This window comes from Nycticebus coucang, chromosome 19 (genome assembly GCF_027406575.1).
Source record: "Nycticebus coucang isolate mNycCou1 chromosome 19, mNycCou1.pri, whole genome shotgun sequence".
Lineage (NCBI taxonomy): Eukaryota > Metazoa > Chordata > Mammalia > Primates > Lorisidae > Nycticebus > Nycticebus coucang.
In genome coordinates, this window is record NC_069798.1 from 18,971,832 (window position 1) to 18,995,446 (window position 23,615).

The 23,615-nt window shown below is 41.8% G+C and overlaps 1 protein-coding gene across 1 annotated transcript in view; it reads right to left on the minus strand.

The window, feature by feature from the left end:
- Positions 1-23,615, minus strand: part of CHST9 (carbohydrate sulfotransferase 9) — a 294,548-nt gene that overhangs the window by 231,872 nt on the left and 39,061 nt on the right. Inside the window, exon 2 of the mRNA XM_053571741.1 lies at positions 8,605-8,820. Within this exon, the coding sequence (XP_053427716.1) occupies positions 8,605-8,725 (121 nt within the window). The 5' untranslated portion in view covers positions 8,726-8,820. The remainder of the gene's footprint in view (positions 1-8,604; positions 8,821-23,615) is intronic.

Consider the following 23,615-nt stretch of genomic DNA (forward strand, 5'->3'; position numbering starts at 1 on the left):
TGGTGACAATGAGTTTCAAAAAGGTGGAAGTATAGGTCTATAATTTTTTTCAGGGCTAGCAATGATAATTCATAGCTAAGTAATTGACTAGAGGTGCTAATTTTGAATCCTCAACTAAATTGAGATGATGAGTACTTATTTGGTGTAAATCAGAGGGAAAATGGTAGAAATCAGACAAAATGTCTACTAAAGGTACAAAAGTCAGAAAAGTTTGTGTTCTCAGGAGATGTTGGTCTGAGGACACAAAACTTCAGTTTGGAGGAATAAAATCAAGACATCTATTATACCCTGGGATGACTCCAGTGTATACTTGCAAACTGCAAATTAGACTTTAAGTATAGACTCAAAGTCTTTGAGAGTAGACTTCAAGTGTTCACCCCATAAGAAAGGATAACTGTGTGAAGTAATGCATATGCTAAGTGGGTCTCCTTGGCCATTCCACAAAGCATACTAAAAAAGTGTGTGATGTATACAGTAGTCCCAACCTTTTAGGCACCAGACACTGGTTTCATGGAAGACAATTTTCCCACAAACCAGGGGTGGCGGGATGGTTTGGGGATGATTCAAGCACATTACATTTCCACCTCACCTCATCAAGCATTAGATTCTCGTAAGGAATGCACAGCCTAGATCCCTCAAAAGCGCAGAATACAGCAGGGATCTTGCTCCTGTGAGAATCTAAGGCCATCATTTATCTGACAGGAGAGGGAGGCCGGGTGGTGACGTGAGTGATGGGGAGCAGCTGTAAATACAGATGAAGCTTCACTGGCTCACCCACGGCTCACTACCTGCTGTGCAGCCCACTTCCCAACAGGCCATGGACCTGTACTGGTCCATAGCTTGGGAGTTGGGGACCACAGTTGTACATCATGAATAGAATTTAAAAAAAAATTTTTTTTCAGACAAGAATCTCACTCTATTACCCTGGGTAGAGTGCCCTGGTGTCATCATAACTCACACTAACCTCAAACTCGTGGACTCAAGTGATCCTCCACCCTTAACCTCCCAAGTAGCTGGGACTACAGGTGCCCACCACCATGCCCAGCTATTTTTTAGAGATGTGCTTGCTCAGGCTGATCTTGAACTCCTGAACTCAAGCAATCCACTGCCTCGGCACCTGGATTACTAGGATTAGAGGTGTGAGCCACCACGTGTGGCCTCTAATACAATTCTTGTCAATTGAAAAAAATGTTAAAAATAAAAACACTGGAGAAAAAGGTGCTTTAGAGAGAGATGAGGTAGTAGCAATTGCTTCACACTCAGAATATGCACTTGCGTGGGAAAAGTGTACATTTCTGTCTGACTCCTCTGCTGGCTCTGCTGATAGGTGCTGCAGTTCAGAAATCACTTCACGTTGTTGGTCCCATTTTATTCTGTAATTCTTTATGAGTTGAAGCCTGTCTTGGCCAAAATGGAATTCTCAGACATATGTTACTTACAATCTTTTTCTTCTTGTGTCGGTTTCATATTACAGTGACCACTTTTTTTTCTCCTAGAAGTACACGCCTTGCATGTAGATGAATGCGGGGCAAGAGGAGACATCAGTAAATCAACACAAGTCAGCACCTTTGGGTCTGCAGTACATAACCTCGGTGACACATTAGAATCATCTGGGGAGATTAGAAGCATTCCAGCCTGCCAAATTAGCATCTCCCAGGCAGGCACCGAGCACCAAAATCAGAGCCTCTGGGTGCACACTCTGCACCAGGGTGCTCAAAAGCTTCTGGTCTTCTGGTGAGCAGCTGGCTGGGAACTGCTGCTCTAACTCAGCTTCTCTAACTTCTCCATGCACAGGAGGCACCATGCTGTTCTTGCTAAAAGGCAGACTCTTCAGCAGGCCCAAAGGCATTGAGAGTTTGCATTTCTACCAAGTTCCCAGGCAAGGCTGCCGCTTTTGCCCCTTTCCACATGTGGGATCATCAGAGCTCCTCAAAATGTGATCCCTGGATCTGCAGCATCAGTGTTGCCAGGGATATTGTTGGAAATGGGAATTCTTAGGCCCCATCCCAGACCTAATGGATCAGTACCGTTGGGGGTGGGGCTAGCAATCTGCTTAACACAACCTCCTGGTGATTCTGATGTATGTTAATGTTTGAGAACCTCTGCTGGATAAGAGCTTCCAGTTTAGTCCAGGGTTAGGCTTTGGAGAGGCCAAATAAGAGGCCCCACAGTTTATCCAAGGAAATGGAGAGAGCTTATTCCAAGGATACTTGTAGAAATAAGAGATTGGGATCAGGTGTCACAGGCACGCCAGAAAAGTTGCACAGCTAGGACACGTGTGACACCACTGCAGCACGGCCAGGCAGCCCAGGCCCTGGGGTGTGGTCTGGGAGCACGGAGCGTTACCTAACATCTGGAATGACTGCCCACCTGCAGGAGAATGCTGCGTGTTCCTCTCATGCGTTATCTCAGCCTGACCCAGCAATCCTCCCCACCTCTGCTTACTGCAGAGCTGCTTAGCTGGAGTCCTGGAATGAGGCTGCTGGGTTAGAATTCTAGCTTGTTACTATTTGCTTGACCTTAATTTTTCTTGTGTTAAAAAATGAGAATACTAACTATACCTACCTCAGACTTGCAGGATTAAATAAGATGGTGAGTGTGATATGTTTGGAGCATTGCCTGGGACCCAGAACTCCCTCAAAAAATAAAACTGTCAGGCCTGTTGCCACGGTACCCCATACCTGTAATTCTAGCACTCTGTGAGGCTGGGACAGGTGGATCACTTGAGCTCAGGAGTTCAAGGCCAGCCTGAGCAAGAGCAAGACCCAGTCTCTAAAAAACTAGCTGGGCGTGGTGACAGGCACCTGTTGTCCCAGCTACTGAGGAGACTGAGGCGAGAGGATCACTTGAACCCAAGAGTTTGAGATTGCTGTAAGCTGTGATGCCATGGCACTCTACCAAGGGCAACGGAGTAAAATAAATAAACAACACTGTCATTAGTATAAAAAAAAGTTTCTAAGTTTAAGTAAACACATAAAAATATTACCAATAAATAGCTAAAAATAATTATTGGTCCTGAATTGAAATGTGTCAGAAGTTGCTCAGACAGGTTCTTATAATGTACGACACAGGCAAAGAACAATTTCAGTTTGGAATAGGTGAAAACGAACTCAATTCCAGGAAATCTCAGCAAAATAAGACCTGTATTGATTTTTTACTGCTTTGTGTATTTAAAAATCAGTGCATGTAATTCTTCACTATTTTGTAGGGAATTTTATTAGTTCTATGTATTTTTAACACAAGTTATTTACAAGAAGAGTACACATCATGTTTTAAAATAAATATGGGGAAAGTATTATGGGTTCCGTGAGAGTGACAAAAGTTGAAGCTAAGCTTTGGAAGAAGAATGAGCCTCACGAAGCGTCAGGGATACAACCCGGGCTAGTAAGCAGAAGCTAAGAGGCAAGTTCTTGCTGATTATATGACACTTTCTAAGGATGCTGCTGTCCAGTTGTGTGGACGCCTTGGGGAGGAGTGGATCCACAGTCTGTGTGGGCATGTGACCAGGATATTGGAGAGTAAAGCAAAACATTTTTTATCCACCTACCATATACCCGGTCCCATGTGACAGAAGACCTAAGTCAGTCAGACAAGGTCTCTGTCCACAGAGAGCTTCAGGGAGGGATGCAGACATGTCATAAGCCAACAAGTAACTAAACAAGGCAATTGCTGACTGTGATGATTTCTTTGAAGGGAATAAGGAAGATGGAGAGAAAAAGAGAGAGAAAGCGGAGAGAGAAACACCTAGGAGGGTAATCAAAGGTGACATCTGACACTTGGGAGCTGACTGAAGAGAATCCCAGGCTTCTGGAACTACAGAGGCACAGAGCCAGAGAAGGGCTTCCTCTGGCAGACGAGTGGTACTGGGAGACGCAGGGGCTGATGTGGGACCGACCCTGGAGGCGGCAGTGGCTACAGCACACACAGGTTTGTAGCCTTGGGTGAAGTTTTGTTAAAGGAAATGAGATAACCATTGAAAAGTTTTAAACAGGGGAGTGATGTGGTTGGATTGGTATGTTTTAAAAACAGGTGATGTACAAAAGGATCTTCAAACTTTTATCCAGAGCTGATATTCTGAACTTACGGGAGGGTCTTAACTCTATGGATGGCACATACAATACAGTCACACACCACACACCCTTTGGTACTTGTTCTATTTGGCAGCAAGAGTCTACCTAGAGAAAGAGGACCAAATTGCAAATTTAAACATTAGCTGGGAAAAAAACAAACCTTAGCTGTGACTTATCCTAACTGGCGTGATCGTTTTTGCATCTCTTGCAGGGGTCTCTGCTCTGTTCTGGCCTGGTCCTCTGCCCCCCACCTCAGTGACCCCTCCACTCCGTCTAGCTTCTATCTGGTCAGCAATTCTATCCCTGCCAAATGACTGGGCTCTTTCTCCCGGCCTTCACTCATTATTCTGTCCCATAATGGAGGGCCTGTCTCCGTTCTGTCACAATGGACTGTCCTTTTTCCCCAAGCCTTGGCCTTGACTCAGAACCATTTCCTCCTTCACAGTCCATGAGACCACAGTCTCCTTGAGGAAAAGGACTGTACCTGGCTCATGATCATTTGCCTGTATTCACCACCGTGCCTGGCACCTGCCGTTGTTCAGTCTTTAAGAAACACAGTTGGGTGAATGATTACTCTGACTTGGAGGAAGCTTGTATGGACAGGAGATGCTCCTGGACGGGGCCCTCCCTCTCTGCACTCCGTCCTGTCATTCTTCCAGCAACTATGCTGAGAACCAGCATGGCTTTGTGCCATTAGCTTCCCCCAACTCTTAACCAGAGCTGAAGCTAGGCCTCCTCTCCCACTCTCTCTCTCAACTTAGTAAATCAAGGCTAAAGCTTGGGCACAATTCAGTCTTCCTGAACTGTGGCTGAGTTGTCACTGCGAGAACTCGGAAAAAGCAAATCTTCAGACGCTCCCCATCGTCTCCCAGATGGTGATAACAGCTCATGTTTACCTTGCACGACTGTTCTCCAGGCACTACACAGAGTGCTTTTGCAAGCGCTGTGCCCTTTAATCTCCACTGCAACTCTGTGTGGAAAATATTATTATCTTCACTTTATAGATAAGGAAACTGAGGTTTAGAGAGGTTAAGAAATTTGCCTATGGCTACAAAGCTAACAAGTAGGAAATCTGAAGTCTTTGAGATCTTTGTGAATGGGAAGCTCGTACTCTTAACAACTCAGAAAATAACTTATAAAATAAAATTCATAACAATCAACATATTGAACGTTAACACAAAGGAGTGGATAAATTAATTAATGATGGTATTGAAAAACTGGTAGTATTCTGGAACTCTGCTGCATAACTGGATAGATTTTAATTTCTCTGTCACATTCACCTCCCACCAAATCTCTTTATAACCCCTTGCTAGAATTTCAGAGCCTACTTAAGATTCTTTATAAATCTAAGGCACTTTAATAGAAGAAAATCAAGAAAATCAGGGAAGCTTAAAAAAATAGTCCATATCTTAGATTTTAAAAGCCTCAAATAAAAGATATGAAGAGAGCCTATGAATTCTCACATTTAAAAGAAATATATATGAGATCAAAACCATTCGGATTTTAAAAACTTGCATTAATTATAGAAAATCTCAGGAATCCAACCAGCTCATTTTTATAAAGTTCTTTGAATGACAGTTCTAACATGTCCAAAAGACACATTTTCCCACTTTTTAACTTAAGATCAAAGCACAAATTCAGATATGCTTTTGATTTAAAATGAGATTGCCTTTAAAAATGCCAAATTTTCCCGATGTTATCTGAAACACATATGAAATAGTTAGGTACTTGCCTACCTAGAAAAGAACAGAGTTACAACCTATGACACTAGGCTAGTACGTGTATAAAGCAGAACTCCAGATGGAAGTGTTCTTCAGTGAGATCATTATGTCAAGAAATCCTGATGTTAATGTTTATGCTCAGCATAAGTATTTCGTGAAGACAATTCATTTAAAACAAATCAAAAATCTGGAAAAGCACTAGCGAATTATAAATAAAATGTGAAAGAATAAATGGTAAGTATTCTACCAATCTTAACCAAGGAAAACAATTTTCTAACTTGGAAAAATAATGAACACAAATTAAGATTCCAACTTGTAGGCTGGGAGTAGTGGCTCACATCTGTAATCCTAGCACTCTGGGAGGCCAAGGGAGATGGATTGCTAAAGCTCAGGAGTTTGAGACCAGCCTAAGCAAGAGCGACACCCCTGTCTCTACAAAATAGCTGGACATGTGGAAGGTGCCTGTAATCCCAGCTACTCGGGAGGTTGAGGCAAGAGGATCACTTGAGCCCAAAGTTTGAAGTTGCTGTGAGCTATGATGATGCCATGCCACTCTACCCAGGGCAACAGATTCTGTCTCAAAAAAAAAAAAAAAAAAAAAAAAAGAATGATTTCAACTTGTAAAATAGATCACACATCTACGAGCTTGTGTGTTGCTTAATTTACCAATTTTAGTGATTTAAAAACATCTATACTGATACTACTGCATTTATTATACACACACACCTATTTTATCTACTGTCTGGCTAGAAGATCTTTTTAGGGACCAAGGGGAATAAGGAAACCTGGGTGTGGGCCTTATTTCACAAACTCTTCGCTTTGTACCTCATTTTAACTTTCTGAGTCTCCCTTGCTTCTTCTCTACTGGAGAGGGAAAATAACACTCACCTTTCCCCCTTACAGAGGCAAAACTTAGGCCAGAGGCATGAACCTCTAGCAGCACAGCCTGGGCTCAGATCTATGCATTCCCTCTGCACTAAGGCCTATGCGTGCGAGTCCTCTGATATGCTCCAAACTCTCTAGAGCCTAGCTTCCTCATCTGTAAATTCAGAATATCATCCACCTAGGAGGATGCTGTGATGATTAGAGAAAATGCATGTGAACCCTTGGGCCTTATTAAGTTCTCAATAAATGGTAGTTACTAATGATTGTGAATGCATTTTGAAAACTGCATTTTATATGTAGAATATCATTATGTAATGTGACTATTTCTTCAGAAACACACAGTTTCTTACTGACAGACTAAACCACATTTCTCTGATATGTGACAGAAGTCTATATAGATGAATACATTTTCCTTTGCATACTGGAATCTTGCTGTGATACTCTTTTAATGAAATTTGTTACAGGATAATGATTCCAGAAAACCTCCTTATAACGAGATCTTTTTGGTTTTTCTTCCTATGCTGCATTCCAGTCTATAGTCCACAGTGAGTTTTCAACTTATTCATTGATTCATTCATTTATTCATTCAACAAACCCCCAAGCTTACTATGTTACAGGACTTATATTAGGGGTTATATTTTTGGAAGAATTAGCCCGTCTATTTTATCACAAATGGTTTCATCAAATATAAGTTATTATGATAAACTGTTCAAGTAAAATAGAAAAGTTAGCATAGTATTATAATTTTTGAAAATTGGAATGGAACTAAGGGTATGTCTTGACAATATGTTACACATTCTCTAGAAAATAATTATATGCAAACTCTTCTCACAAAGCTTACAATATAAATTAAATAAATCCAAAGTGTATATGAGCATAAACAAAAAAAGGATTTAAAAATAGAAAAATCTTTAAAAAGTATCATAATTGTGACTCAATTTTGAATTATCTTTCAGAGAAGATTATTAAATATCTTATATCTAAAATAATTTTAAAACAGGCCACAATTAAAGGTGATTAAAAAATTATTCTTCTCTTTTTACTTTATTTTCCTTAATAGTCATAAGCCATAGTTTATTTCTACTATACTAATGAAAGTAACAGAATTCAACAAAAGCTGCATGTTTAAAATTTCTGTGATATTCTAAGACATTTTCTTTGATAATACTATTCTCATCATAAATATAATCCTGTTTAACAATAATTGAGTGCTTTCAATATGCAGAAATTGATTTGCAAAGCACAAGATGAGCATAGTAGGGACGGGTAAACTATTGCCTGTAGATCCAATTCAGCCCATCACCAGAGTTTTATAAATAGTTTTACTAGAACACAGATGGTCCATTTGTTTGCAAGTAACTTATGACTGTGATACATTTTTTGTTATAACATTTGTAGAGTTGAATAGTTGTGGTGGAGATGGTATGGTCTGCAAAGCCTATTTACACTTTAGTCCTTTACAGAAAAAGACTTGCCAACCTCTCCTTTATAGAAAGGTATTAAAACACTTCTACGCCAATTATGGATAACAACACAAAAATTCAGATGGAATTTAAAAAGGGCAATTTCTGTGTATTCAGCTCCTTTTAAGCTTCTGTCTTTTTGCCTCATGGGAAGACCAGAAGTAGGATAAATGCTATACTTTTATAGACAAATTCTCTACAAGCAATCCTTCCTGGAGGGTAATAAGGCTTTGCAGCTTCCACTGAGATAAGAGAAATTCCAAGTATAAAGCCACCAAGTAAATACCACCAGAGTTGTATAGTCTTTCTTTCCTTTACGAGACTTGTAATTTTAGAATGTGGCTCATTTTTTGCTACTGTTAAAAATATCGTGACTTCCTATATATCTATACACATCATACCTTATTTAATTGGAAACAGCCATTGCTGTTATCATTAAAATAGGAAAAGAAGTCCATGTGTTACCTGTATGTTGTTCTTCAATCCAGACTTGCAAATACATGAAGAGGAGGAGCCCTGCTACTCCAAATATCAGCACAGAGAGGAAGACCTGTTTGGGGTTCATGACCGTTTCAGATGGCTGCATTTCTCCTCATTCCTGAATCTGACGTCCACATGATCTGTTTTCCGATAAAGCTTCAATCCTTGCTTGTTCTCCAAGGGCCCATTCCATAAAATAACCTCGAATTAAAAACACACACACATACATGTTGTCCACGTCTGATGACATTTATCCCCAAGTACGGTATAAATGCGCAGAATATTAACAACACTAAATGCTTACAGGCACATTAATGCCTTGAAGACAGAAAAGTCTGTAGGAGATGTTCCTAGAACGGTGATTTTCTATTGCAGGCTTTTATCTTATCTAAGGAATGTATTATCCTACAGTTAATAAATAATACCCTAACATTTAATTAGGTGAAGTTTGGCCAGACTTAAGCTCTCCTACAAAGTCAAGAGTAAAATAAGGTTTGGGTTACCTAAATTGCTAAAGAATGGGTTTCGAAAAACATGTTTATAGATTGTGGGGGAAAAAAAAAAATCACTTCATGTCTTAAAAATATATAATGCTCAAAAATGGAGGTTTTAATTTATTACTTTCCTCTCATATAAAAGTAGCTAATTTCTCCAATTTACAGGGTACCTTTTAAAACTTTCAAAGGCATAAAAAGATAAATATTAAAAGGTCAGTGATAAGGAGCCCTCCCACAGTAACATGGAGTTACTGAAATTACCTCAGATTACAGAAATCAACCTCAGTAATAAAAGATTATTTTTAAAAAAATACTGGCATGACTTTCTTTTAGAACAGTCTTATTTAATATAATCTTAACCTTTTATTTTTTTAAATTACATCCACTTTTGAGAATCCAATGAAAATGTGAACCCTCTCCACAGAAAAACATAAACACACACAAAGTCTTGCACGAGATGCCAATGTGTTCACATAGCTTCACTGAAACCCATGTTAGGAATCTCTGCCCCCAGTGAACTGGTAAACCAGTATGCAGCAGCCTACCTGGTGAGCTCACCTAGTTAGCAGCTAAATAACAGGGCCAAGGTCATGGCTTTGTATTTAACGTGGGCCAGAGACCTGGGCTCTGTTTCTTGGCCATAGACCACACACCCCCATCCCAGGTGAGCTGACTAAATGTTGCCTCAGTATGAAGATATCATGTACATGGCTATGTCTAAAATCATCTCCTTTATTACAAATATGTCTGAAAATCTTTGGAGAGAGTCTTTGAGGAAGACTATTGACTTAGCCTGTCTAATAGGTCTTTGGTAGGGTACCAGTTAAAAATTTCTGTGGGAAACTGCTAGACCAGTCAAAGGATAATATTTAGCTATTCTTGGCAAAACTGATTTTCATCTGAATGGGTTGGAAAGGTAATACAATGGGTCAGAATTGGAATCAAATATATTAAAACAATTAGGGTGAGCGCCTGAATAGAAAAAAAAAAAAAAAGCAGTTAAAAGTTTTTATGCAGAATGAGAAAAAGAGACATATCATAAATATACATTTTTCTTTATCTTTTAACTATTAGCTGAAAAGCAATCGAACTATGGTTGTCAGCATACCCGAGACACCTCAAATCTACTTCTCTGGGTCCCCTAAGGAAGGGGCAACTGTTGACATTTTCACTAGTGTTTTTGAAGAATTCAAGCATTTTCTTGACTCTGGTTAAAAAGTTTTCAAATAAGTAGAAGAACGGTGACTACTACCCTAATGCTTATTTGATGGGTGATACTTTGCTCTTACATTGAATCAAAACTGAAATATTATGGGCTTCTGAACATATGTTACAAAGAACAGGTCCTAAGGGAGGTTGGCAATTTGAGGTGTTTCAAGATTGCACCCCTCCAGGGAAGCTACAAAAAGAAGCCAGCATTCTTGGCTTTTCCTGCTGCAGTTAAACAACAAACAGACATAATTCCTGGGTACATAAAAAGATTCAGATAAAAGGAAACCAGTTAAACAAAATCTACTACTAACAAAGAAATAGTTGTTTACAAGAAGAAAGAGACTTTTACAATCTGTCTACATAATTAAAACTTATCTCAGAAAAGAAAGGCTAGAAGAAAACCTCATATATCAGAACAGAGCCACAAACCTGTGGGAATGGAGGGTGTAGGAGCCAGCTGACGTACTCCTTGGGGGTCTGCAGAGGAAAATTATTACCCACAATTCCAGAAAGAGATTAAGAAAATTTGCCCTTCCTTTCTTGGGGAGATGTTGCTCTATTTTCTGACATACCCTCCTGTGTGAAAAGGCAGGAGAAAACCCATAATTGTTATTATGGCAGATGTGAGTAGGATTGAGTGATTAAAGCCACGAGGCAGAAAGGCAATCTGGTGTAAAATGCAGAGATACATTTGATTTTCTCCCATCTCAGCCCGTTAACCCAAGGTTGGCGTTAGGAAATGGCTCTCATTAAACAAAGGTGAGGCCGCAGGAGCAGCAGAAATGCTTTCAGCAAACCTGAAGGTCAGCTGTGATGGGAAAACACCCCTATCTGGAGATCATATATCCACCTCCATGCCTGTGGAAAAAATGCAGACTACTGGAGACTGAAATTACTTGGAATAATGCAGTTTTATACATTTCTACAGCCAAGGGCTTCTTGTACTTTGTACAACTCCCTTCTACCCCTACTCATGGAGGCAATGCCTGGAACTGAATAGATACTTAATAACTTGTTGAATGAAATTGAATTTGGAGTTTCAATCACAAAATACAGATTCTTAATAAATATTATAGTTGTGTTTGTAAATCTTTAGTCCTACCTTCCCAATGGAGAAAGATGAACTAGGAAAATACCCAAAGGTAGAGTCTATATTTGCTGAAAATATTTATTTTTATTTGTATCTCTTATTACTTTATCTCTAACAATTAGTAAAAGTAATATGAAGGTAATTATTTTATTCCATTATCTCCCTTTTAACACTGTAAAAAATTATTCTTTTAAACAGCCACGGCTACCAACAGAAGTATTTTGGGAATGAAGTACAGCAACAAATTACTAGCTAGAGGCCATTTACATAAAAGGAAATTACGAGTTGCCCAGTTGTACAAGTTTATGGTTGTAGGGAGGGAATGGTTAGAAAACTGATTTGCAGCAAATGATGCAGGCAGTTTGGGGTAGAAGAAACCAGAGTCAGGGGACCACTGTCCACTGGACCTCCTTCTCTAGCTTCCTCAACAGCTGCACCATTCTCTGTTTTTCCTCTGCGTAAAGGGACCATCAGGGATGAGCTCCCTCAGTCTACTACCAAGCCTTTGGGAGTTTACAGTGGTCTGGCCCCATCCACACATCTCTGCCTCTGACTCTGCAGAATGAGAGTTGAACAAGACTCCTCCCCTGGGGGCGGGTGCCCGTAGCTCAGTGGTTAGGGTGCCTGCCACATACTCCAGGGCTAGTGGGTTCGAGCCTGGCCCAGGCCTGCTAAACAACAGCAACAAAAAAAGACTCCTCGCCTTGGGTTATCCTTTCCAGGTTCCTTTGAGATGCAGCCCCATCAATGCCTCCCCAGCTAACCTCTGTACCCAGTGACTCCTCCCTCTGTAACCCTTACCCACACTGAGCACCCTGTGACCACCATTCCCAGTGTTGGCTTCAGTTTATCTTGAAGCTGCCTTCTTGCATATTTTATTTATTTATTTATTTCAGATTAATATGAGGGTACAAATGATTTGGCTACATTGTTTGCTCTTGTCAGGTAAAGTCCAAGCTGCAGGTGAGCCCTTCACCCAGGGAGTATACCGTATATATTCACATTGTGCTCATTAGGTGAAGAGCACTCCAAACTCCCTTCTTGCCCCCGCCATAACAAAAGATGGAGACTTTGCATCTTGTGTATTACTCTGGATGGAGTTGAAGAACATTTTCCTTGCATATTTTAAGTCCGGCCTACAGGTTTCCTCATACAGAGTGAACTATAAGCTAACCAGTTGTGTAAACAGACTGTAACCTACGCTTGTACCAATCTCTGAGTTTTAGTCCACGCAGCCAACTGTTCGAATCAGGCAAACGCCAGCTGTAACCAATCCAGTTGTTTCTGTACTTCATTTCCATTTTCTGTACATTGCTTTCCCCTTTTGTTCACAAATCCTCCAGGTAGTGCAGGGTGGCTCTGAGTCTATTCTGGTTGGGAGTGAGGTGGTACTAGATTCTTGAATCGTTCTTTGTTCAATTAAACTCTGTCAAAATTAATTTGTCTAAAGTTTTTCTTTTAACAACAGTTAAGCTTCAAGATAGCCACTGCCCCTGACTGCCTCTGGCACCTCATCTCCCATCCATTTCTCAGCCCACGGATGCCCAGGAGGTGGGAGAAGATAAAGACTGAGGATCGGTTGTGTACAGATCACAAATCTGTATTTTTTTTGGCTATTCTGCTTTCCAAAACTAGGAATTTGTTATCTATATTTAGCCCCCATTTTTCTTATTAATTTGCAGTTCTTTATGTATCTTTAATACTAATTCTTTGTCTACAAGAGCCTTACAAAAATCTGTGTCTGTGACTTTTTCTTTTTTCCCCTCCCTTTCTTCTTTTGCTTCGGTGATTGTTTCATTATGCAGAAGTTTTAGGGATGTTTTTGTTCTTTTTTGTTTGTTTGTTTTTCCAATTTATCAGCTAGACTCTTGAAAGAAAACATATTGCAAACTTATGAAATTGTGAGGAGCTCAAACACAGGACATTTACAAAGATGTATTCAGGGTTTAGAGAGAGGCATGGACGGCACGCTGCAGAGAGGGCATGGACGGCACGCTGCAGAGAGGACATGGACGGCCCCCTGCAGAGAGGGCATGGACGGCCCCCTGCAGAGAGGACATGGACGGCACCCTGCAGGGGGGCATGGACGGCCCCCTGCAGAGAGGGCATGGACGGCACGCTGCAGAGAGGGCATGGACGGCACGCTGCAGAGAGGACATGGACGGAACGCTGCAGAGAGGGCATGGACGGAACGCTGCAGAGAGGGCATGGACGGCACGCTGCAGAGAGGGCATGGATGGCCCCCTGCAGAGAGGGCATGGACGGCACGCTGCAGAGAGGACATGGACGGCCCCCTTCAGAGAGGGCATGGATGGCCCCCTGCAGAGAGGACATGGACGGCATGCTGCAGAGAGGGCATGGACGGCACGCTGCAGAGAGGACATGGACGGCACGCTGCAGAGAGGACATGGACGGCACGCTGCAGAGAGGGCATGGACGGCCCCCTGCAGAGAGGGCATGGACGGCACGCTGCAGAGAGGACATGGACGGCACGCTGCAGAGAGGGCATGGACGGAACGCTGCAGAGAGGACATGGACGGCACGCTGCAGAGAGGGCATGGACGGCCCCCTGCAGAGAGGGCATGGACGGCACGCTGCAGAGAGGGCATGGACGGCACGCTGCAGAGAGGACATGGACGGCATGCTGCAGAGAGGACATGGACGGCACGCTGCAGAGAGGGCATGGACGGCCCCCTGCAGAGAGGGCATGGACGGCCCCCTGCAGAGAGGGCATGGACGGCACGCTGCAGAGAGGACATGGACGGCACGCTGCAGAGAGGGCATGGACGGCCCCCTGCAGAGAGGGCATGGACGGCACGCTGCAGAGAGGGCATGGACGGCCCCCTGCAGAGAGGGCATGGACGGCCCCCTGCAGAGAGGACATGGACGGCACCCTGCAGGGGGGCATGGATGGCCCCCCGCAGAGAGGGCATGGACGGCACGCTGCAGAGAGGGCATGGACGGCACGCTGCAGAGAGGACGTGGACGGCACGCTGCAGAGAGGGCATGGACGGCCCCCTGCAGAGAGGGCATGGACGGCCCCCTGCAGAGAGGGCATGGACGGCACGCTGCAGAGAGGGCATGGATGGCCCCCTGCAGAGAGGGCATGGACGGCACGCTGCAGAGAGGACATGGACGGCTCCCTGCAGAGAGGGCATGGACGGCCCCCTGCAGAGAGGGCATGGACGGCACGCTGCAGAGAGGGCATGGACGGAACGCTGCACAGAGGACATGGACGGCACGCTGCAGAGAGGGCATGGACGGCCCCCTGCAGAGAGGGCATGGACGGCACACTGCAGAGAGGACATGGACGGCACCCTGCAGAGGGGGCATGGACGGCCCCCTACAGAGAGGACATGGACGGCACGCTGCAGAGAGGGCATGGACGGAACGCTGCACAGAGGACATGGACGGCACGCTGCAGAGAGGGCATGGACGGCCCCCTGCAGAGAGGACATGGACGGCACACTGCAGAGAGGACATGGACGGCACCCTGCAGAGGGGGCATGGACGGCCCCCTGCAGAGAGGACATGGACGGCACGCTGCAGAGAGGGCATGGACGGAACGCTGCACAGAGGACATGGACGGCACGCTGCAGAGAGGGCATGGACGGCCCCCTGCAGAGAGGGCATGGACGGCACACTGCAGAGAGGACATGGACGGCACCCTGCAGAGGGGGCATGGACGGCCCCCTGCAGAGAGGACATGGACGGCACGCTGCAGAGAGGGCATGGGCAGCACGCTGCAGAGAGGACATGGATGGCCCCCTGCAGAGAGGACATGGACGGCACGCTGCAGAGAGGGCATGGACGGCACGCTGCAGAGAGGGCATGGACGGCACGCTGCAGAGAGGACATGGACGGCACGCTGCAGAGAGGACATGGACGGCACGCTGCAGAGAGGGAATGGACGGCACGCTGCAGAGAGGGCACAGACGGCACATTGCAGAGGCATGGATAGCACACTGTGGAGGGAATGGACGACACGCTGCAGCAGGGGATTAAGGGAACCGTAAGAGCAGCCTAGACACAATTTCTTCCTGTCCTTAAACCTCTGGTAGGACTCCTATTTGTCAAACTCCACTAACAGCCAGAGAACCAGGGAGCCTTTGCTGTAATCCCCTTAGTTAGCCTCCCATGGCACAGAGCAGGATAAGGAACGGTAGGAACAGGCACTATCAATCTCAGTTTGTGCTCATTATTAAATTTTCTGAGAAAACATTCCATATCTTCAAGTCACATCACTCTTCTATATTTCCTTGTAGAAGTTGTTAACATCCTGCTTTACATATTGAGTCCTTGAATCTCTTTTTACATTATAAGGTTATCCATTCCCTATAGATAACCATAATCCAACTCTATTGAGTAGTTTATTATTTTACTACTGATTTTTAATGCTAATTTTGTCATTTATCAGATGGGTGTGGGGCCTGTCTGTTTACCAATACTGTTACTATTCTGTTCTACCAGCCCAACACCACATGATGACTTTTTTTTTTAAATCGGCTTTGTAAAATTACATTGTCCAATGAAAATTATCACTTCTTTTAGTTTTCAAATTTACGGGCACAAAGTTCTTCATAAGAGTTTCTTGTGATGTTAAAGATCTTTTCTATAGTTGCTTATTCCCAATATTGTATATTTGTCTTTTATGTATTTATTTTTTGATCATGCTTGTTAGAGATTTTTCTATTTTCTTGAAAAGTACATTATACAGTCTATTTTTTTATGCTCTCATCTTTATTACTTTCTTCATTCTAATTTTTCTTTTGGAATATCTATTATTCTGTAAGTTTTTGAATTGAACATCATTCATGCATTTTGCATATTTCTTTTTGAAAAATAAAACCCCAATTTTTCTAAGGCCACCAATATCCTCCAAAACTAACAAATTTTTACATGTTCTGCTTTCATTGATAATCAGGTCTAAATATTTCACAACTTAAAATATAATTTTTGTTTCTAGTTTATTTTTTAATGGTTTCTTTCTCCTTCTATAGGACTGATGAGGTTTCTTAAAATGATCTAACCTTTTTCTCTCCTGCTTCCTTCGAATCTATAAATTTTGTTAGCCAAGTAGAACTTTATTTTCTAAAAAAAAAAAAAAATTCTCCTAACTACAAATTTTTATAATAAAATTCATAGTTTTCACAACACTGTTAGCATCTTTTCCTTTGTTTTTGAGACAGGTTCTTGTTCTGTTCCCCAGGCTGGTGTCAAACTCCTGGCCTCATGTGATCCTCCTATCTTGGCCTCTGAAAGTGCTGGAATTACAGACTTGAGTCAGCCCTGGCATTCTTTAAATACCCACTAAAGACTGTTTCCTCACCCTGGGCATATTTGAGATATGTTTCTGAATTTCACCTAATTAAAATAAAAAAAACTGATTATGTTATTAATTATTAGATTAATTGGCTTTTATCAATTTCTGTGTTCATGGTAAATTTTTGAATACTACAGCTTCACTCTGAGTTTCTTTCTTATTGAAATTCAGTCTTAAATATTTCTTCTAGTGAATATCAAAGATACGGTGTCTTAGATTTTTTTATATCTAAATTACCTTATTTTTGTCCTCATTCTTAAATGATGGCATAGATGAGTATGAATTGAATTTAAACATTATTTTCTCTCAGCATCCATTGTCTTCTATCGATTACTGATAATTATGAAAAGTCACTTGTTAATTTAAGTTTAAGAACTACCCACAGTTTCAATATAATCTTGCTAAGGATTTATTTGTAATCATCATGCTTTCTAACTGTAGAATTCTTTCTACATGAATACTCTTATATTTCTCCCCTTCTGGTAAATTATATTTCTCCCCTTCTGGTATTTCTCCCCTTCTGGTAAATTCTCTGAAGTTGTTTTTACAAACTATTTTCAGCACTATTTTTTGACTTTATTTTTCTGAAACTCTCACTGAATTTTGAGACTTTGCAATATTTCTTACATGGTCTTTAACTGCTCTGCCATTCATTAAAAAAAAGGAAAAAACTTTTTTCCTACGCTGTAATCTAAGGGAATTCTTCACAGTTATTTTGCAACTGAACAGTTCCCCTGTGCCTTAATGTAGCCTAACGTTTGTTACAGCTGTCATACTTCTTCTTTTAAATATTCTTATTGTACATATTCCATATTCGCTTGTTCAAGGTTCATTTTCCCCTGCTTTTCAAATTTTACATCCTTTTGTTAGAAATTACTCTTTACTATCTCCTTGCATACATAAATATATTTCAAAGTTTTTGTCTAACTACAACAGAAAAATCAAATTTTGTTTGTAGTTTTGTCAGCTGTCTTTCTTAGCATTAGATTTATTTATCTTCCAGGAATTTTTATGTTTAAGTTCATTTTAGTGGAAGTTTTTTGATTTTTCTTTTCCTTTCTTCTCTCGTTCTCTCTTTTCTTTTTGCACCTTTCTTTCCTTGTCAAGTAACGTTGCAGTTTCCTCCAAATTGCTCCTTGGACCACCATCTGGAGCTAGGCTTTACCATTGTTGGCTTTGGTGTTCTTGATCTAGAGTGATACTTTGGTACTACTGCAAACAGGAGAGCCCAGACACAAGCCAGTTTTCCGGGATGTGGCCCATGTCTGTGCCTGTTTCCCTAAACCTAGTATATTCTAACACTAAAGCTCCAGGTAGAGACTACTACCAGTTTTTCTTCAGTTTTCTTCCTCATTGTGGGATAGACTGCCGCCTTAGTCTCTTCTCATCAGTGAGTCTGGGTCCCAGCTCCTACTCAGAAGTTAGACTCCTAAATGCCAGCAACTTTCATCCTTAAAGGCTTCCTAGGCCCATAATTACAGACCATTTTACCTTTTTTGTTTATTTGCTTCTGTTCCTGAATTTGAATTTAGTTATACCTTCTTGGCTTTTTTCTTTCTAAATTTCATCTACCTGTGGTTCGTTTGGGGAGCAGACTAGGATACCAACCTATGAATACACTTCTCAACCAGAAATCCTCATGCAATTTTTTAACTCTAGGTTTCTTTATCTGTAAAAGCAGAACAATACCATTTGCCTTATCTATTTGATAGCTCTAGAAAATATTAAGTAAAAGAGAATGGTACGGTCCTTTAGAAAACTATAAAAACAGTATGAAATGTATTATAAAGCACTTTAGTAATTTGGCTTAAGGGCTTTAGATTTTTATTTGATAAGCACAGTGGGCACATAAACATTTTAAAAATATATTATTTCCATCGACTCTAATTAAGTTAAACAATAGTATGTAGGCTAATGATATTTGGTCTGCTGTGATCACTGGCTTATTTAAAGGAAAAGAAACTGAGATAGTATTCAAGTAATTCAGGGCATTGTGAAACGTTAGCAACCATAAAACAGTAAATATTGACTGTTGAAAAGTTACTTTTAATTAAATGAAGAATGTGACCCGTATTATTTGTTTATTTATATTCACAATTTTAAAAAGTTAAACAACCCTATTTTAATCCATTTTATTATTGAGCAATTTCTGAAATTCTGCAAGCATCTCTTTATGTTTTCACTCAGTCCTCCATAAAAGTGTTTTTTTTTTTTTTAAGTTTTATGTTGAAATAATTTTAGACTCACATAGAAAATGTAAAAATAGTACCGAGTCCCTGAGTACCCTTTCCCCAGCTTCTTCCAACAATAATAGTTCACATAGCACAGTACAATTCTCAAGCCTGAGAAGTTGACAACGGGACATGGAGCAGGCAAAATAATGCCCCTACCCCAGGAAGTTCACTTCTAATCACTGGAACCTGGAATGTCCTACACTACATGGCAGTGGAGAGGGAACTAAGGTTGCAGATGGAATGAAGATTGCTAATCAGCCAAGCTTAACATAGGGAGATTATTCTAGGTTATCTGGGCAGACCCTACGCAATTACGGAGTCCTGAAAAGTGGAAGAGGGAGGCAGGTGTGATGTGAGAAGGGCTGGACTTCACTTTTGTCAGTTTTGGAGATAGAGAAACGGGACCATGAACCAAGGAATATAGGTAGCCTCTAGAAGCCAAAAAGTACAAGGAAATGGACCCTGCCTGGAGCCACAAACAGGAACATAATCCTGCAGACATCTTGATTTTAGCCCTTATCAGATTTCTGACCTATAGAACTGTAAAATAATACATCTGCCCTGTTTTTAAGGCACTACATTTGCGATAACTTCTTATGGCAGCCAAGAAAACTAACAGAGCACAATGCCATTGCCAAGTGTCATTTGGAAGGAAGACGTTTGGTGAAATTTCTATGAATGAGTCAAAGAATGCTGCTTTTTTCCACATATGTTTAAATGGTTTCTCAGGTGTAGTGTTTCATGGCCTATTCCTGAAATAGCTCAACGGTTCAATGGGTTTTGTCACACTGAACAAAAAAAATATTCCTTTTCCAGACACTAATTTGTAGGTGCTTCCTTATACATCTTGTTGCTTTGATTTCCTCTATAATTTATGTAGTTTGTACCTCCTGCTTTTAGCTGTTGTAACTAAGATATAATTAAAATTAAAATTTTTTAACAAGACAAGGCTTTGCTCTTATAGTCTTTGTTTTAGAAGAAAAATTTTGAACTCATATTTCACATTCTAGCATTCAGTGCAATAATGGTTTATCATTAAAGGATGCAAAAGACTAAAACCAAGGGCCCTTGCAAACACTTGTTTGTATCACAGAGTGGAAAAACATCCCCAGAGCTTATTGGTAAGTTATTGTTCACCCATCACTTCATGGTGCTTGCTCCCCACTCTAAAGATTTCAATGTTTTAAAGGATTTCAAAGTGTTAGTTTGAGTGAGACAAAAATATTGTATTTTACATTTGTCGAAACACAATCACAAGAATGGATAGCCTGTGGAATACTATTCAGCCATTAAAAAAAAAGTGGAGACTTTACATCCTTCGTATTAACCTGGATGGAAGTGGAAGACATTATTCTTAGTAAAGCATCACAAGAATGGAGAAGCATGAATCCTCTGTACTCAATTTTGATATGAGGACAATTAATAACAATTAAGGTTATGGGGGGGGAAGCAGAAAGAGGGACAGAGGGAGGGGGGTGGGGCCTTGGTGTGTGTCACACTTTATGGGGGCAAGACATGATTGCAAGAGGGACTTTACCTAACAATTGCAATCAGTGTAACCTGGCTTATTGTACCCTCAATGAATCCCCAACAATAAAAAAAAAAAAAAAAAGAATGGATAGCCTGGATTTATTTACATGCCAGTCAACTATTATCAGGCTTATCACTAATGTATGTTGAGCCGCACCAGAATCACACTAAGTTAACACATAACATACAAGATACATACAGAGTCAGATTACATTTTCTTAAAGAGACCATTTTGGGATTTTTCCATAATGGTACATGAAAATGGTAACCTGTGGTCATATCGAAGATGATTTGAGGGAGTTATCACTAAGAGGCATGTCAGATGAGATAGGAGATCACTATGGACTGGGGAAGGCAGTTAGCAAGTCAAATAAAATGATCATGTTTTAGTAATGTTGTATCTCACAATGTAACCTAAGAAATGCTCAATAGAAGGTGGTCTTCAGTCCATGGTTTAGATCAATTGTGGTGTAACCAAGACTGGGGAGGTCACAGTAAGAAGTAAAATGAAAGGATCTTGAAGCAGATACTGCGTTGCCACCACAAATAAGCAGAACAGTCCTCAAATAATCTGTATGTGGCCCACGAACCGTAGATTGGGCACCACTGGTCCTATCTTCCTTATTACCTATACTCCATAGGTGCATGCAAATATTATGTGTCCAAAGAAAAAGTGTTCAAGAATATTAGTTTCCTAATACAATAGAAACTTAATCTCTCACAGTTCTAGGGGCCAGAATTCTGAAATCAGAGTGTGATTAGGGTCACACTCCCTCAAAGGAAGGGAAGGAAGGACTCCTCCCGGCTTCTTTGGGCTTCTAGTGGTTCCAGACACATGGTTGCGTAGATCCACTCTCTGCCTCTAACTTCATATGGCCTTCCCCCTGTGTTGCCCCCCTTTATATTTCTTATAAAGATACTTGTCATCAAATTTAGGGCCCACCCAGATAATCCCAGCAGGATCTCCTCACGAGAACCCGAACTTAATTACTAAGTTCAATTTAGACCCTTTTTCCCAAAGAAGGTCACAGGTTTTGAGAGTTAGAAGGTGGACATATCTTTTGGGGATCACCAGAAGACCCAAGATTTTCTGGACCGCAGTGATTGTTTGGCAGGTGGTCTTCTGAGAACGAAACTCAGAGCTTCACTTGCAAGGCTACGGTGAATGATATTTTCTCTCCTAGAGAAAGAGTAAGGAAGCCCTCTGGCTGCCTTGATGGTCATCAGCCTCAAAAACAAGCCAGCACAGAGGAAGGAAGGGTTGAGAAATCTGCAAACATTGAAAAAGCTCTGACTGGACCCTGGCTGGGTCTATGAATTTGTGAATTAAGCCACTACATTTTCTTTTATCATCAATATGTTACAAAGCAATTTTAAGATATATTGAGGGTTGGCTCTGTGCTCACAGCACAGTAGTTACGGCATCGGCCACATACACTGAAGGTGGTAGGTTTGAACCCAGCCCAGGTCAGCTAAACAACTGCAACAAAAAAATAGCTGGGCATTGTGGGGGGTGCCTATAGTCCCAGCTACTTGGGAGGCTGAGGCCAGAGAATCACTTAAGCCCAAGAGTTGGAGCTTCCTGTCAACTATGACGCAATGGCACACTACGCAGGGCAACATAGTGAGACTCTGCTCAAAAAAAAAAAAAAAAAGAAAGAAAGAAAAAAGATATAATGAGGTAACTAAGGAATAAGCTAAATTTTGAGCACACCAATTTTTGCAGGACAATCAGAAACAAATGTAAATAAATATGCCAACATTCCTTGAGCAATTATTACATTCTAGATGCTATCCTAAGCATTTCATACTGTTTATTTAGTTTAATTCTCACTATAACCCTGTTTCCTTTCCAGAAAAGAGATCAAATTTAACCACACAGTCTGACTCAGGGTTTAGGGAGAGATGAAGTGAGAGGTACATGTGAAGTCTGACCCCAAAAGAGCCTTGGCATTCAAATGGTGGTTATTAGATTTGCCATGTGGGCAATGGGGAACCAAGGGAAGTTCTGAAAGAGCAGAATGATCAGGTTTACACGCGGGGGGGGGAAGGTCATCTGGAGACAGTGTGCAGACTGAAAATAAGGAGGACCACAGGCACTCAGGCAGACAGAACAGCCACTGGAAATCACCAGGAGAGAACTGGACTGGAGTGTGTTTTCCTATCGGAAAACTTAGGTGTCCTCTCTGTTTGTGAGCATCCTCTTGCCTTTCCTTCCTGGAGGTGGTTTACCATCGTGGTTAAACATGTAGCTCCTGCAGCCCAGATGCCTAGACTCAAACCACAGCTTGACCACTTACTAGTGCTGTGACATAGCTCACTATGTAATCTCCGTGTGCCTCAATTTCCTCACATGTAACTTTGAGAGAATAAAAGTACCTGCCATATGAGGATGCTGCAAAATACGTTCATACAAAGAAAAATATTTAGGCTGCATCTGTCAGGACTTCTGGGTTTGCTGCAAAGGATGCAAAGGAGTCACCAGGTCTATCCTAATTTCCAGGGAGTGCAGGCAGCAAAAGGAGTTCTGGGGAGGCGGAGCAAGATGGCGGCCAAATAACAGCTTCCTTGCATCTGGGCACCATGAGTCTGGGGAGATAGGACTCCAGGCATCTCTGGCTGGTGGGATCTGCCTAGCATCACCCCTGTGAGGATACAGGGAGTCAGCGAGAGACTTCTGGACCAGAAGAAGAGGACTAAAATAGTGGAAAAACGGCAAGTGGTCATGTGTGCTCAATCCGTCTAAACCTGCCCGCAACTGTTAAGTTCAGTATGCAAACCAGGAAGGCCTTACCTGTGAACCGTTTTGGTGTCTTTGGACTTGGCACTCAGTTGAACTGCCTTGGGGAGAGCCTGAGTGGGAGTGCGGAGAACTTTGGCCGTTGTCCAGGGCCCAAGTCTGAGCCACTGAGCCAGATGGAGCAAATAGTGTTTGGCTGTGGGTCACAGGGAGCCATTGTGAGCGATCTGCCCTGGCAAGCTGAGCCCTCAGGGTCGCAGAGCTAGAATCAGGTGGGAACTGGTAACCCAGTGACCAAGTAGCCTAAGGGTGGGATCTGAGCCGCCTTGAAGCCCTAACCATCAGGGGCAGAGAGACCAGTTTTGGCACA